The 17,536-nt window shown below is 38.1% G+C and overlaps 1 protein-coding gene across 3 annotated transcripts in view; it reads right to left on the reverse strand.

Moving 5' to 3' along the window:
- Positions 1–5,119: 5,119 nt before the first annotated feature.
- The window catches only part of rbm27 (RNA binding motif protein 27), a 50,174-nt gene continuing 37,757 nt past the window's right edge, over positions 5,120–17,536 (reverse strand). For 2 of the 3 annotated variants that reach the window (XM_056446089.1, XM_056446088.1), the window contains exons 19-22: positions 11,694–11,891; positions 11,514–11,597; positions 11,298–11,438; positions 5,120–7,472 (exon numbers count right to left, since the gene is read on the reverse strand). In XM_056446089.1, the coding sequence (XP_056302064.1) occupies positions 7,383–7,472; positions 11,298–11,438; positions 11,514–11,597; positions 11,694–11,891 (513 nt within the window). In that variant the 3' untranslated portion in view covers positions 5,120–7,382. The remainder of the gene's footprint in view (positions 7,473–11,297; positions 11,439–11,513; positions 11,598–11,693; positions 11,892–17,536) is intronic. The other variant, XM_056446090.1, reaches the window with a different exon arrangement.

Here is a 17,536-nt window from a genome sequence, read left to right on the forward strand (position 1 = left end):
ATATATATATATATATATATATATATATATATATATATATTTTCATAAGCAAACTAAGAGCTGTTGCTACAACTTAATTTTAACAACCCTATATTAACACTCGGCGACGCAGTGGCCCAGTAGGTAGTGCTGTCGCCTCACAGCAAGAAGGTGGCTGGGTCAGTTGGCGTTTCTGTGTGGAGTTTGCATGTTCTCCTTGCGTTCGTGTGGGTTTCCTCCGGGTGCTCCGGTTTCGCCCACAGTCCAAAGACATGCGGTACAGGTGAATTAGGAAGGCTAAATTGTCCATAGTGTATGAGTGCGAGTGAGTGTGTATGGATGTTTCCCAGAGATGGGTTGTGGCTGGAAGGGCATCCGCTGCGTAAAACATGTGCTGGATAAGTTGGCGGTTCATTCCGCTGTGGCGACCCTGGATTAATAAAGGGACTAAACCGAAAAGAATATGAATGAATGATATTAATACTCACTTAAAACAGTTGGGTTAATAATAACCCAACAGATAACCCAATGATGGGTTGTTATGGAAACAAACCAGCTGTTGGGTTATTTTAACCCAATCCATTGAGTTGTTCAGGTTAACCCAACAATTTAGGTTGCAAAATAACTAATTTGTTGGGTTATTTTTTGCCAAAAAGTGCACTCTAAAAATGTTGGGTTATTTATTTAACCCAATAGTTGAGTTAAATATATTTGGTGCTTTGTTGGGTTATTTATTAATAACTCAACCAGTTGGGTTAGATGTTTGGTGCTTTGTTGGGTTATTTTTAGCCTTTGTTGGGTTATTTGTTTAATAACTCAACCAGTTGGGTTAAACATTTTGAATTTCAACAGTCAACTGATTTAACTGACAGAACAGCTGTATTAATATGCGTATGTAATCTTGTTTTTGCATTATAAAGTTTATTTTAGCTCTAACGCAATAATGTTGTTGTTGTTTTTTTATCAAATTACCTCTCCATGTCGTGTTTTTTATATTCGTTTTACCAGCACTCTTAATTTGATTATACAAACGCGCTCTTCCTAGCCAATCTATGTACGGATAAAAGTGCTTTCTCTACCGCAGTTTTTTTTGGAGGAAATGATACACATATTTGAGATATTAGTGGTTAAGTCACTTTATGGCAAAAATAACCCAACAAATGAGTTATTTTGTATCCCAAACTGTTGGGTTAACCATACCAACTCAATGGGTTGGGTTAAAATAACCCAACAGCAGTTAGGTGCCAAAACAACCCATCATTGAGTTACCTGTTGAGTTATTATTAACCCATCTGTTTTTAAGTAAGTGGCATAACCACTAATATCTCAAATATGTGTGTCATTTCCTCCAAACAAAATATATAGAAATGAACACGGATGTAGAGAAAGCAATCCGTATATAGATCAGCTATGAAGCGTGTTTGTATAATCAAATTAAGAGTGCTGGTTAAACGAATACGAAAACCACAACACTGAGAGGTAATTTGTAAAGAAACAAACAACATTATTGCGTTAGAGCTTAAACTTTATAACGCAAAAATAACATTATGTACGCATTTTAATACAGCTGTTCTGTCAGTTAAATCAGTTGACTGTTGAAATTCAAATTTTTTAACCCAACTGGTTGAGTTATTAATAATTAACCCAATAAAGGTTCAATAACCCTACAAAGCACCAAATATTTTTAACTCAATTATTGGGTTAAATAAATAACCCAACGTTTTCTAGAGTGTAGATTTGATCTATCTAATAGCTATTTCCACATTTCAGATTATTTCAACATTTATTCGAAATTATTTATCACTGAAAAATCATTTACATTTATCTTTGTTGTTAAATTCAAGTGCTCTCTCGGTTTTTAACTTTTAACTGAAATTCACTGGCCAAAAGCTGGACAACTTAACTATCATTAGGTGGCAGCCAATAGGGCAATTACCAATCTACATCACACATAATGTCACACGGGTTCAACCACGCATACCAGTTCCAAAAAAAAGGCCGGTTGTAATAGAAAACATGTCATGTTGTGCTGTAGGATGCCAAATTCAAGAAAACGTATAAAAGAAAACTTAAATTTTACTGTACACCACGCTGCTTTTAATGCCAATCGCAGACGTCTTTGGCTAACAGCCATCAGAAAAGCTGAATGGAGTGAGGAGCTAATTAAAAATGCTGGACTGCAGTTCTCACGTTATATCAGGTAAGTTCCCGCTATGCTGAATGATACACATTACTCGTTTTTGATTGCAGCAATGATTTCAGCAAAAACAGTTAATTAAACTGCAGACACTGAATGCTGAGAATGAAATGTAAAAATGTAAGTTCACATACCCTGCAGTACAGGTGCAGTTCGCTGTCAGAATGCAGTTGTTTTGCTTGTTGATGATTATCCAGGCCTTGTATAGCTCCATCTTCTTTCCTTGTCTTTGGCTAGGCAGAACCTCGGTTTTTAGCCATACAAAGTTTTGAATCTGGTAATCATGGAACATTATTTCTTGCACATGACAAAATTGTTGGGAATACTTGTAGGCTTTTAACTTCTCTCTTGTGAAATCCCTTGGAGTTTCAATGAGATAGTTGCATATTTCGGGCTGGATGCTTGGCCATTTCGTCTTAGCCAATATCCACTGGAAGGGTGCTATTGCAAATGGCCGCACGTCACCTGTCAGATGAACGCCGCTCACTTTAACTTTAATTTTACCGAATGTGCTTATCACTGGGTGACAAGCTGTTATAATACGCTGAAAGTATTATGTGAATAATATATATAATATGTAATCAATAACTTATTTCTAAAACAACAACAAACTGTACCGCATCGGATGTCATTCCCTCACTGTAAATGCTAGCTATCCCAGTTTTTTTTCTGCAACCTCAATGCGCGCGCATCCTGATTGTTTACAAACCGGTAATTCGTCTATAGATTGTAAAAGGACTAGCAAACCCACAGTAATCCAGTCAAATGGTGAAAGTCCTATCCGACACATTTGTCCAAGTCTTTATTTCTTTCTTCTAGCGTTTAGACAGATTATATCCATCCATTCTGATATTTATCGTTATTTCTGTAAAGATATTTTTATCTGCAACTATAACGACATCCACTGCGTGAAACATATACTGGATAAGTTGGTGGTTCACTCCACTGTGGCGACCTCTGAATAATAAAGGGACTAAGCCGAAAAGAATATGAACGAACAAATTTAGCCTCAATTCTTCATCTACTTTTAATCGTTGCATAGTTTTGGATACAGTGTTTGTTCAAACTATTTTATTTTAGTACTAAGAGGTTTGCACAAGAGTTGTACAGTAGTAGAGTAGTACAACCCTCAGTGTTGGGAAACACCACACACTCCCATTCAGACACTACAATCAATTTAGTATTTCCAATTCACCTACTGTACACTACAGGCCTTTGGGGGTAACCAGAGTACCATGAGGTAACCCATGTGAACATGCACACAGAAAGGCCTCCTGGTCTAGCTGGGATTCGAACCAGCAACCTTTTTGCCGAGAGGCAACCATGCTAACCAGTTAGCTACTGTGCTGCCCTGGTTCTTACTAATCAAAAATGTGGAGACTTTGGTGACATCTGGTGGCTCATGATGGCATAAAAATATCAAAATATCCCAACATTTCAATGCCACTAATGATACTCAATGGCTCTTTGGGAGGCGTTGTTTGTTGGGATGTGTATCAAAATTAAAAAAAACTCTTTTTCACATTGTCATTATGGGGTATTGTGTGTAGAATTTTGAAGAAATAAATGAATTTAATTCATTTTGGAATAAGACTATATATTTTTTTGATATTTGTAGCAAATTTATTACAATGAAAAACCTGAAAAATCACATGTACATCAGTATTTTCAGCCTTTGCCGTGAAGCTCTAAATTGAGCTCAGGTACATTCTGTTTCCACTGGTCATTCTTGAGATGTTTCAGCAGGACATGATTTGAAAAGGCATACACCTGTCTATATAAGGTCCCAGGGTTAACAGTGCATGTCAAAGCACAAACCAAGCATGAAGACAAAGGAACTGTCTTGAGGCACAAGGCTGGGGAAGGTTACAAAAAATTTCTGCTGCTATGAAAGTTTCAATGAGCACAGTGGCCTCCATCTTCCATAAGTGGAAGATGTTTGGAACCACCAGGACTCTGCCTAGAGCTGGCCAGCCATCTAAGCTGAGTGATTGGGGGAGAAGGGCCTTAATCAGGGAGGTGATCAATAACTCGATGGTCACTTTATCTGAGCTCCAGCGTTCTTCTGTGGAGAGAAGAGAACCTTACAGAAGGACAACCATCTGTGCAGCAATCCACCAATCAGGCCTGTATGGTAGAGTGGCCAGATGGAAGCCACTCCTCGCCTGGAATTTGCCAAAAGGCATCTGAAGGACTCTCAGACCACAATAAACAAAATTCTCTGGTCTGATGAGACTAAAATTGAACTCTTTGGAGGGAATGCCAGGCATTACGTTTGGAAAAATCCCCAGGCTAATACCATCCCCTGTTGGGATGTTTTTCAGCAGCAGGAACTGGAAGACTAGTCGGAATAGAGGGTAAGATGAATGCAGCAATGTACAGAGACATCCTGAATGAAAACTTGCTTCAGACTGCTCATCTTCCAGCATGACAATGACCCAAAGCACACCACCAAAATATCAATGGAGTAGCTTCACAACAACTCGGTGAATGTTCTTGAGTGGCCCAGCCAGAGCCCAGATCTAATTCATATTGAACATCTCTAGAGAGATCTGAAAACGACTGTACACCGTCGCTTCCCATCCAACCTGATAGAGCTTGAGAGGTACTGCAAAGAGGAATTGGCAAAAAAAAAAATCCCAAAGACAGGTGTGCCAAGCTTGTGGCATCATATTCAAAAAGACAAAAGACTTGAGGCTGTAATTGCTGCCAAAGGTGCATCAACAAAGTATTAAGCAAAGGCTGTGAATATTGATGTACATGTGATTTTACAGGTTTTTTATTTTTAATAAATTTGCAACAATTAAAAAAACTCTTTATTCACATTGTCATTATGGGGTATTGTGTGTAGAATTGAGGAAATAAAAGAATTTAATCTATTTAGGAATAAGACTGTAACATAAAAAAATGTGGAAAAAGTGAAGCGAGTGTTTATGGATGTTACCTAGTGATGGGTTGCAGCTGTAAGGGCATCCACTGCGTAAAACATGCTGGATAAGTTGGTGGTTCATTCTGCCCCAGATTAATAAAAGGACTAAGCCAAAAAGAAAACGAATGAATGCAGTGCACACAAAGAAAAGCACACGACAACTGTTTCAGAGGGTAATAATTCTTGGAATGGATCATAGAGTTTTTCCTTTTTTCCGTCATTCTTTTAGCTCAGATTTCTATTTTCTTTTCTTTTTTTTTTTATTAGTTGCAAATGTTTATATTTTTAGCCAATTGTTGTTTTTTGTCCCCCTTCATATTCTCATTTCTCACCTCCATTCCATTATCTTTATTGATTAGCAAACATGCAACTGTTAGAAATCCATTTTACAAACAGCAAACTGAAAAATACATTAATAACGTTTTATAAACAGTAATAAAGTCAAAATCTATTCACGCTAAATGTATGACATCGTACTAATGTGGTATAATAAAACAGTTGTATAAATGATCAAAATCCATTCTTGAAATTCACACAGTCCGACAAGACTCGTGTACAAAACCAACTTAAAGACCGGCCAGACTTTTCATGAGCGACTGAGTTATTGAGTGGAGATTACAAAAACAATATGTACAACTAATCGAGAGGCGCTGGGGAAAAAGGATCGTCACTGAATGTTTGGATTCCGATGGCATAGCAACGTGCGATTTCAAATGCCACATCAACCATAGACTAGGAAAGTTTTACACTGATCCTTTCTTAAAAGGAACTTAAATCTTAATTGTTTTTAGCAAAGTATGTAAATATGATCATTAAAAAAATATATATGCATACGTACATATATTTTCTTTTTTCCCCCCAAATGAACACAAGCATACGGATGCCAGCATGCTCTATGATAACATTTAAGGTTATAGAAAAGGGTACGTTTTGGACCCTTTTCCACAGGATCAGGCTTTAGGAGTGTCAATAATGGAAATAAAATTCTCCACAAGTGTAATTACACACGATTGTGGTTCAACGATGCCAAAAAAAAAAAGTTTAGCTGAAGCCGTAAGCTCACTTAAATTGTTCGGAGAGAGATTCATTTGGTGATTGATTCATTTTACAGCTAAAATAAAAAGTCGTTACCACTGCAACCATTTACAAAATATACACTGCACTCTTAGAAATAAAGGTACGCAATCTGTCACTGGGGTGGTACCTTTTCGAAAGGTACAAACACCTAAAAAGGTCCATATTAATACCTCAAGGGTACATATTAGTACCTAAAAAGTACAAAAGTATACCTCTTAAGATGTTTAGGTACTAATATGTACCCTTGAGGTATTAATATGGACCTTTTAGGTATTTGTACCTTTCGAAAAGGTACCACCCCAGTGACAGATTGCGTACCTTTATTTCTGAGAGTGTGGAAAAAAAAAAGAGCCACAAATCTTATAAAACGCCAGCGGTACACTGACGACATAAGGCGAAAATGAAATGTAAATCAATCTGGAATACATTCACAACACCTATGTTCACCCCAACTAACAATTTTCTCGGAATCCTCATCCAAACTCTTTATGGTTTTGGAAGATCACCTAGATGTGAGAAATAAATATGAACAGTCCAACACACTGATCAAAACGAAGTGTGCCACATATATCTTCTACGGATTGAATATTTACAGGAAGTAGCACAATATGAGAAGGAAAAAAAGTTATAATTTCACCTAGGGATATATATACATTTATATTGGGTGATATTTTGGAAATCAGATACAAAAGATATGAAGGGGGGTTGACATCATGAAGGCATTTCGTTTCTTCACAAAGGAAAGAGATGCCTTTAATGGGAATGACGCCATCAAAATCATTTCTACCAAGGCCAAAGTGGCACAAAGTGCAGATGAAGCTTCGTGGTGGGAAATGGGTGAAACGATTTAGTGATTAAAAAGAAATTCACAGTAGTCACAAATGTTGTGAGTTACTGACATCTGCTCATGCACAGTGAAACAAAATGTCTCGTGGTCGAAGCATTTTGCGCTCGCTCTCAGCAAAAGTGAGAGTTTGATATATAATGCAGAATTTCAGAGAGACAGAAACACTGCAAGTCATCTCACGTATGTTCTCCTGGAGAGAGAACGCTCCTTGCCCTTTTCATTTCTTCAGCTCTCAAAATACTGAAAACCCTCATTTAGAAAAAAATGTCTCATTCAAATGGACTTAAATTACAAACCAAAAAACTAATTAAAATAATAGTCCTTGAACGAAAGGTGGCGCCGCTTCCCCTTCCTCATCGTCTCCATGAGCGGCTCTCATATTCATCGTCTTCATCATCGTCTTCTTCCTCTTCTTCTGGGAGCAGAAAGGGACTCACTGGCTCCTACATATGAGCAAATAACACTGCATGTTAAAATAATACCAGCTTAAAGTAAGTCAAGATCTGAGAAAAAATACTGGTTTCACACTGGTCATACTGGTTTCACACTGTTTTTTTGGCTCACACCTAACTTTCCATGACCTATATAAATCATAGAAGAACTGAATTTTGTGGTTCTGCGATTGCTAAATTTAACGCAAAAATCAAGCAAATGGCAGAAAATAAAAGAAGCATTTATTTATTGCCAAAGATTTTGGTCAATGGTACCCTTTTGGTGGGCGTGATGTATAACAGTTTCAGACGACGTCATTCTCACTCAAGGAAATGTCACAGTAAAGCCTAATTATAACTGCAGATCAATGATCTGCGAAAATAGCCTACTGTAACGTCTGCAATTATATAAAATAAATAAATAAATGTAACATATGAACACATACAGACCCTTACAGTCTCAGATATGTTACCAATTATAGATAAACTACACACAGCATACATTTAGTCCTTATTTGGGTTCAAAAACAACATGAAATATAGCCCACATTCAGGGCAAACCTCTCATATGTGTCTTTAATCTTCAGCATCACACGTAGCGCCTCTTGTTAGAAAGTAATTCCGTCATTCAGAGTTCATAATAGTCCAAAAGGTGATGATAATAGTTAAACATGGCAGTTTGTTCATGTTTTAGGTTGCAGAAAGCATCATTTGCTGCTGTTTTTTCCAGCTTCTCCTTTGTTTTTTCGCGCTTCACTCTTGCGTTTGTGTGTTTTCTAGAAGGATCGGATATCAGAGTGCTTCAATGATCATGAGCACGTTATTAATATGAGCTCAAGAAGTTCGTTATTTCAAATATAGATGAGCGGCGAGCTCTCTGGAGAAAGTGAAACAACAACAGGACACAGCAGATTTTTTTCTTGGCTTTGTGGCTGTTCATCAAGACGACGACAAGATTTGTTTGAGCTCGGGTCGACCATGGCTTGTTATTATATATTATGTATATATTATTCCGGTGTAATGTCTCGGTTGTGTTTTTAAAATGTTGCTTCCTTTGTTTTCATTTTGCTGCTTGTCCACAACCGATTGACGTATCTCTGTAAACCAATACTGTTCAGCTGCGCATCTTGCTTTGCCTTTTGGTACCCTTTTGTCGTACTAGGTACCCTTTGCAAAGGGTACCCAAAAAGTGGTACGGTATGGTTCGCTTTTTGGTACCCTTTGACAGTGGAAACAGACAAAAGCGTACCGAACCGTACCGCACCACTCAGTGGAAACGGCCCATAACAGCACTGATACAGGCTCTTCACCCTTGTGTATTACTCCGCCCACAAGCAGAGGAATAAACCCATTACAGTTTGTTGGACAACATAATGTACTTTCGAGGCTTTAAGAAAGTAGTTGTTTAGATTGCAACTATGCAGTTTATTATAAGGATAGTGCCTATTTTAAAATATTTATAATTTCAGAGATTCAGCGCATCAGCAGCCATCATCCTTTAATACTGAGAAGAGCAAAGAAATTGTAAACAATGTAAAAGTGCTATAGAAATAAAGACGAAATATACCAAAGTAATCTGGTTGGTTTTCTGGGGTTAATTATTGTGATATCCAGATTGTAACAGAAATACTGGGAAATATCTGTAGACTGATGGCATTTTATGCCGTTCAGCCTTTTAATCTTAAAATGTGAGCAAAATCAGCTGTTTTGTCATCACTTTAGACATTACACAAGAAAATCGTTCAAATACTAGCTCTAAAGTGACGTTTGTGAATTAGCGATGGTTTCTGCTGTTCTGACATCAGCTGCAGATGTGAATGAATGTAGTTCCTCGTACAAAAGGGTTTTTGAGACTCTCCATGTTTAATTTTCTTTTTTATTTACACGATTATTCCATGTCCCAAGAGCTAGTTTCTGTGCCCGATGATCGGGTTGTCGTGTTCCTAACCTTCGACCACCACCCATTCCACAATGCACCGGCCCCTTACGACTCTGTAGGTGGTGGGCCCGCAGGATCGAGGAAGAACAATGTAGTTTTCGTCCGGGCCCTGGCACACTGGACCAGCTCTATGCCCTCACCATGGTGTTTGAGGGTTCAACCAGTCCACATGTGTTTTGTGGACTTGGAGAAGGCATTCGACCGTGTCTCTCATGGCAATCTGTGGAGGGTGCTGTGGGAGTATGGGATCAGAGGCGCTTTGTTAAAGGCTGTCTCGTCCCTATATGAACAGAGTAGGAGTTCGGTTTGCATTGCCGGCAATAAGTCAGACTTGGTTCAAGTGCAAGTTGGGCTCTGGCAGGGCTACCTTTTATCAGTAATACTGTCCATAATTTTTATGGACAGAATTTCAAAGCGCAGGGCTCGAGGAGGTCCGGTTCGGGGACCACAGGATTTCATCTCTGTCATTCACAGACAATGTAGTTCTGTTGGCTTCATCGAACATGGACCTTTAACATGCACTGGGGCGGTTTGCTGCAGAGTGTGACACGGCTGGGATGAGAATCAGCACCTCCAGGTCCGAGGCCATGGTGCTTCACCGGAAAAAGGTGGTTTGCCATATCCAGATTGGAGGCAAGTTCTTACCCCAGGTGGAGAAGATCATGTATCTTGGGGTTTTGTTCACAAGTGAGGGAAGGATGGAGTGTGAAATTGACATGCAGATCGGTGCAGCGGCAGCAGTAATGTGGTCGATGTACCGGTCCGTTGTAGTAAAGAAGGAGCTGAGCCGAAAAGCAAAGCTCTCAATTTACCAGTCAATCTTTGTTCCTATTCTCACCTATGGTCATGAGCTTTGGATCATGACCGAAAGGACAAAATCCTGGACACAAGCGGCTGAAATGAGTTTCCTTCGCAGGGTGGCAGGGCGCACCCTTTTAGACAGGGTGAGGAGCTGACACTCGAGAGGAGCTCGGAGTAGAGCCGCTGCTCCTCCAAATCGAGAGAAGTCAGCTCAGGTGGGTCGGGCATCTGCTTCGGATGCCTCCTGGACGTCTACCTAGGGAGGTGTTCCAGGCATGTCCAACCGGTAGGAGGCCTCGGGGACAACCCAGGACTAGCTGGAGGGAGCTGGAGGGACTATGTCTCTCGGTTAGCTATGAACGCCTCGGAATCCCTCCCGGAGGAGCTGGAGGAAGTGTCTGGGAAGAGGGAAGTCTATCGTTCTCTCCTAAGACTGCTGCCCCCATGACCCGGCCCCGGATAAGCGGATGAAAATGACACATGACATGATGACATATACACGATTATGCCGTTGAATGTTGTATAAACACAGTATCACACTCGTAGCAGTGTGATATGGCCGTATATCGGCATTGGTACTAAAGTTCAGTATCGTGACAACAATAGTCTGTTAGCTAATGTCTTGCATGTCAGTGAGATGATGTGTGCACATTTGAGCTGTAATGTTGCCTATACTGATCTACCTAGAAGGACATATGCAGTCACTGCTGCAGAAGTCCGGGATTAAATAAATTCAAAGCACACTTGAAAGGAAATTCTGAGACCGCGCAAACAACTTTTTCTTGAAAGTGATGTTGTACATTGGTCATTCCCAGTTGATTTGCTTTTTAGAAATATGCCAGCACTATTAATAAACTAAAGCCCTGATCACACTTTGCAATTTCCTTTTTAGGAATGTTTAGGAAATCCCAAAAGATTTCTACAAATCCAAGGCTAAAATCTGTTGTTAACAATCCTCATTTTGCTGAAAAGAACAAGGTTTCGGACAAAGGTTTCTAACAGACGGCGATGATTACATGCTCGCACAACATTTGCTTGACACTGCTAATGACATCATTAAAACACCTAAACCACGTGCAATCTTGCCATGTAATTACCGTCATTACATGGATTCCTGCAGTGTTGACCTCTTCCTTTGAGTCTTCCTCTTCTGGTTCTGTGGACACGGAGGGGGTTTTAGGTTTGTACCATGAGATTTGTAGAATTCGACCCTTAAATTTCGCTCCTTGGTTTGCAGCCTGAAAAAAATTAGCAAAATTTAGTAACCTCCTGCAATAAAGGTCAAATGAAAAGAAACTGTAAAAGCTACATACGTTTTCTGCTTCACTGCGGGTTTTGAATGTCATCACGACACTGGAAGCATCATGGTCACGAAGCTCTTCGATTTCACCAAATTTCTAAAGATTAATAAAAACGTTTGTGGATAATTCATCAAATGTGTATCATATATACACGTTTATTATAATATATACATATGTATATTCAAGTCTTACCACAAAATGTGGCATGAGTTCTTCCTTCTCCTCCTGAGTGAAGCCAATAATGGACAGTGCTCGGGGCCGGTGGTCTACCACCATGTGATTGGCTCCTCCACGTCCCCTGAGGTTCCGCCCTCTGCCCCTCCCTCTGCCTCGGGTTGGTGGCAATGATGGTTTGCCACGCCCAGCTGGTATTAGTCCCAATCGTGTAGCCTTGGTAATTTTAAAACATACAATTAAACCGCTGTACAGTACAGTCAGATGTGGGGGACTGAATTTACAAGACTAGACTCACAAATTGACTTGTGATTTTTTTTTGGACTTAAGTAGAGACTGGCTTAGACTTCAACTACATGACTTGAAAATGACTTGTATGACAACTGTAATTAAATTCACTTTTGTCTTTTTTAAAAATAATTTCAAAATAAAACTAAATTGGACAACTGTTGTACAACTGTACAAAAGTCAGGATAGGAGACAACCATCGACAACCTCCAACTTAATTTTCCACTTCAGACACAAAGGTTAGGGATGCATGATACAGCGACAAAGTACATTTAAACCACGCCCACATTTGGGGAGCAATACAACACATTCCATTGATTTTCTATTCTGCCTCCCTGTGACTCCTAACTTATTCCAAAAAAACTAAAATTCCAAAAGCTATACAGTAAACAACCCATACAGAAAATAATCCAAAAAAAGAACGTAGTATTTATAAAGCTAACAAATTGTAAAAGCCTGACATTTAAGGGCAACAAATGTGGATATAGGTTGTACCAGTGAAGCATCAGTGGAAACAATGGGAGAGCTGTGGAATCCTGACCCTCAGAATGAGGGGAACATTTTGTCACTGGAAGGTCATTTGAACAAATTAGTGCAGTGACATTACTTGCAAGTGCCTTGATATACACAACAGCTTGTGCCAAGATAGTTTGGTTGAAAAAAAAAGTCGTGAATATTTAAGTTACACAGAGACATTCAATTGGATAATTTCTCCAACAAAAGCCACAGGTAAGAAAAAGAGCTGACAAAGATCAATACAGTTTAGTTGCGTGTCCCTAAATGCTTGTTGTTTTGGAATTGACAGTTTCTAAAAACCTACAGTAGTTCTGTTGTTGTTGTTTTTTACTTTACTGTTCAACTTGTCCTATAGTAGTTTTTTTAGACATTTTGTTTTTTGCTCTTCTTTAGAAATGACAAGGAGGCAGCTTCCTGCAATACAAAGTTAAATGGAACTGGTTGAATTGTTCCACCATTATCCATATCGCTGTTCACATTACACTTACCAAGGCAATTACGGTTACCAAGGCAATGACTGACTCATTTGTATTGCATTCCAAAGAGCTCTGTTATCAGCACCACTGTGGAAAATGAAACCACGTCCATGCTGATCAGCACAGAATGGAATGGTTAAGGAAAGAGAACCTTTCAGCTTTATAGTGGAAAAGTAGAAATTGTTTAAGAGCCCCTATTATGCGTTTTAAAAATGACCTTCCATACAGTGTGTAACAGCTTTACGTGAATGAAAACATCCAGCTGATGTTTATATTTAAAGCCATTATTGGCACATGTATTGAGCATTCTGATAATATTATGTATCCCTACAAAATGTAATATATAACCAGTAAATTTAGATAATATTCGAAGAACAATGTGCAAAACAGCGGATTTCTTTATTTATTTGTTCTCAAAATGTAAAACTGATCATCTTTAATGATCAATAAACTATGACTACATGTACAGTAATTAACATGATGACATTTTATTCTTCTCTTTTATAATAATAAAGTCTTAGGGTCCTATCATACACCCAGCGCAATACGGCGGAAGGCATGTATGGTGCGATTTGTTGCCATTTTCAGACCGTTATTTTTTACGCTTTGTGCCTCAATGTTTAAATAGCAAATCCATTTGTGCCACTTTGTGGACTCATGGGTGTGCAGGTGGTGTGTTTTGAGACAACTGAAATAGACTGTGCCATTGACCAACTAAAAGCTGGTCTAAAGTCAATGACAAAATGTTTTTGTAATTTAAAGAGTACATTAGTTATGAGCATATGCGGGTCCAAAATGTGCATACATTGCTTAATAGCCACAAGATGTACAGCATATCTTTACATATGAAAAAATAAAGAATTAAAATGTTACAAAAATGATTATTTTTTACATTGATATAAAAACTACTGCCTCCTCCCATGCCTTCTTCCCATCCAGGGTTTGGAATCCAGCTCTGCTGTAGTCTGTTTATATAAGACAATTTGCATTTGTATAATGTTATTTTTATTAGTATTTATAATGCATATTTATATTCGGTTTAATAAAAACTAGTTTAGACTTATCCACCTGTTGGGTTTTGGAGACGTATTCTCCAAAACCCAACATATATTTCAACACATGTTTCGTATTTATTCATTTAAAAAGCACATCAAAGCTGAAATACAACCTGAAAGATGACAATACAACACTTACAGTCAGAAGACTGGTGATCATCAGCACGTTCAATAGTTTATTTTACAGACTTGTTTAATATATTATTAACCATAGTTGTTCTCTTGAAACTGTCACTTTTAGGTGAAATTACTTGACTTTAATTTAATAGTTCATGCACTGGCATAATACATATTAATTCTGACATGTCAAATTAAATTAACATGACTTTCAAAATGGGATGTTGATAACATTAACAGTATTTTTGTTGGAGTATTATATTATAATAGTACATTGTATTTTTTTTCCAGTGATGTCTGTTAAAAAATACTAATAAGTTTTTATTTAAAAAGCTACTCTCTCCAAATTTATTTATTTATATATATATTTTTATTCATTATTTTTAATGCTGTCATTAAAATCATGGAGGTCATACAAACAACCAGATTATGTAGTTTTTGTTGTGTATACTCATTTTTGCTCAAGTTATTTTGCTAACCTAACTTTTCTTTTATATGTGAAACATATTTTAGATATCAGATGTATTTTAGATATCAGATTAGGGGTGGGCGATATGACCTAAAATTAATATCACGATATTTTTCATCTTTTGAATGGTGACGGTATAATATCATGGTATTACTTTAAATAGCAAAATAATATACATCTCAAGGAAGAACGGACAAAAGAAAGTCTCACTTCTATCACTCTTTAAAAGTTTTTGTTTTGGTTTGTGTCATTTTAACTGCTCCATCTCGTTATGAGCTGATCTTCATTTTTCTCTGTTTGTGGAATAAAGCGGCACCAATTTATGAGCAGACAGAGCAGGATTCTCGCGATGACCACCAGCGCAATTCCGCTCTTTGTTATGAGCCGTAGTTTCAGTGTAAACTTAGTAAATGCGAGTTTCATTGGCGATGATGTGTACAGTATTAGATTTTACATTTAGCAGACATTTGCGCTGAACACGCAGTGGATGCAACGCAATAAGATTCGGGCACCTTCTCCGAAAACACTCGATTGATCTCAGCTGGCGGATCAACATTTACCTCATGTCATGATCGCTGTCATCTGCGCCATTATTATTATTATTATTATAACTTTAGGTGAGGTTTGCAAACCTGTGCACTTTTCACTCTTCAGCCGTTTGCATTTCCTGTGGTAACAAAAGCTCCCTGTCATCTGACAGCGGGAAGCGTTGAGTGATTGACAGCTAATATGAACCAATACAGCGGCAGGGTAGAGCGATTCAGCAAGTTTTTAGAGAAAATCAAATCAGGTCGCACTACAACCTTCATATTCAGTCGCACAAATGCTCTTAAATATATTATGAGGGCGCATAGATTAAATTTCGGGCGCACATGCGACCAAAATGGTTGCAATTTCGGGCCCTGTAGTATAAGGACAGGTATTCAGACCACAACTGAACGTTTGAAGAAAATTTAATGTCTTGTTATTTAGAATTAGCTATTATTGATGTAAATGCAGCTGTTCAAGGCACATAATTGATTTATTACAGTATTGACGGTATTAGAAAATCCATGTCGTGGCACAATGTCACACCGGTGATGACTATGACACCGGTGTACCGCCCACCCCTATATCAGATGTCTGTTTCTATTGAAATATTGTTTTAAAATATCCTTTTCAAAGGGAATGTACTCATTTTAACTTGTATTTAACTCAATATTTTAATTAATTCTGTCTATTGTTAGTTATCTGTGCTGTTTTGGTATTGGAATTTTCATTCCAAAATGGCCACCGCGTGATACTAGTCACATCTAGTGGCCATTTCCTAAATAGCAACAAAGTGTCACCTCTTGGTGATTCTATGCTCTTTGCCGCTACCTACTGGATGTCCAAATTTCAGGGACAAGGTTACACGTTGTTTTTATTTGAATTAGCAAGGATTACAATTTTCATATATTAAGTCATCAAACTTATAAAACAATGTAATATTACAATGGGAGAATCTAAACTTCCAAAAAAAGAAGTCAAAGAGTCACATTAAATGTTGGTCATTTCACTTTCATGCCCTTAGAAAACAAGTCTTTCAGATAGTATACTTTATCCCTTTTGCTCTCCAATCCATTAATTGTCTTCCCCTCAATCTTCCTCTCATTTTATTACGTGAAAGCCAATCAAACATTAATGGAGGGAAAAGCATCAGTGTAAGGACAGGCATGTGTGTTGTTTAGGGACGAGTCCTTGGGGTTTGGGAAGTGCTCGGAGTTAAATGTGCAGGAGATGAAGTGTAATGACATGCATATTTCACACAAGCTAATTCAAGCCTAGTGCCAGTTGTGATGTTTTCGTTGTCACTCTTGTTTCATGAGTGCTTGCGTCAGAGCATGAGATTATGTCTGGGTGAATGGATTATGATTATGAGTCTAGAGTACATTAGTGCGTTTTGCTTAGTCAAGTCACCTTTATAAAGCTTTATACAGAAGTTTAAACAGCTTTACAGATATAATCAGGCAATAACAGAAAATAAGATATGAGGTTTCATTAATGTGAAACAAGTTCAAAACATAAGGCACATTCAGCTCCACAGAATGTTGTTTTTCATTCGAGTCTTGGTTGACAATTTGGAAAAAGGTCAATGTGTCATTTGAGTGTTTGCCATGGTATTCTACAGTGCAAAGTAACTCCCAGAATTTACTGGTCAAAATATTGATCCAGTTGAACCGCCAGGTCTAGTTCTGTTTTTGATTCACCTTCGGCAATCACATCTATGTCTTATTTTTTTGTTAAATTAGAAAAAATACATAGTTTTTGAAGTTCAGTGATTACATTTTCTAGAATTTGGTTGCCCTTCTTAGAGCATGTTACATTTCTGAGGCTGGAAGCAATGTCCTGCTCATCTTCCACTATTAGTCTGCACCTTCAATACTTTTTTAAAGTTAAAGTACAGTTCCGACAAAAAAAAAGAATGTACTCAATAATTAAAACCTACAGGCAAAACCGGATAACTTTCAAAAACAAAACAAAACCAAACAAAATTAAAGCTGCAAGCAGTGATGAAAGGGACCTTGCATCGGGGCTCACCATCACCCAGTGGCCTTAGGATGACAGAGAACAGTGGACAATAATAATTTAAGCTGATACCTATAAAAAACCTGAGAAAATCACAGATCTATGACAAACTTCTTTCTGTCAGCAGGTGGCGCTATGACTGTGACTCATTATTGGCATGTAGATGTCTTGACGAGAAGAATCTCATCGAACCTGTGAATTTTCAGGCAGATCGGACATTGTGTGGATGAGTTATAAGTACTTCCTTTTCCATGGCGAAACACTGAACTTTGTCAGTCTGCCATGGACACTCTCTTTGGTGAAAACTGTAGATCTTCACAATTTCACATCACAAAGGCCTTTGGATTATACTGACATGGATTCGATCTGATACAATTTCTAGTAGGAGTTTGT

The sequence above is a fragment of the Danio aesculapii genome, chromosome 21 (genome assembly GCF_903798145.1).
Source record: "Danio aesculapii chromosome 21, fDanAes4.1, whole genome shotgun sequence".
Classification (NCBI taxonomy): domain Eukaryota; kingdom Metazoa; phylum Chordata; class Actinopteri; order Cypriniformes; family Danionidae; genus Danio; species Danio aesculapii.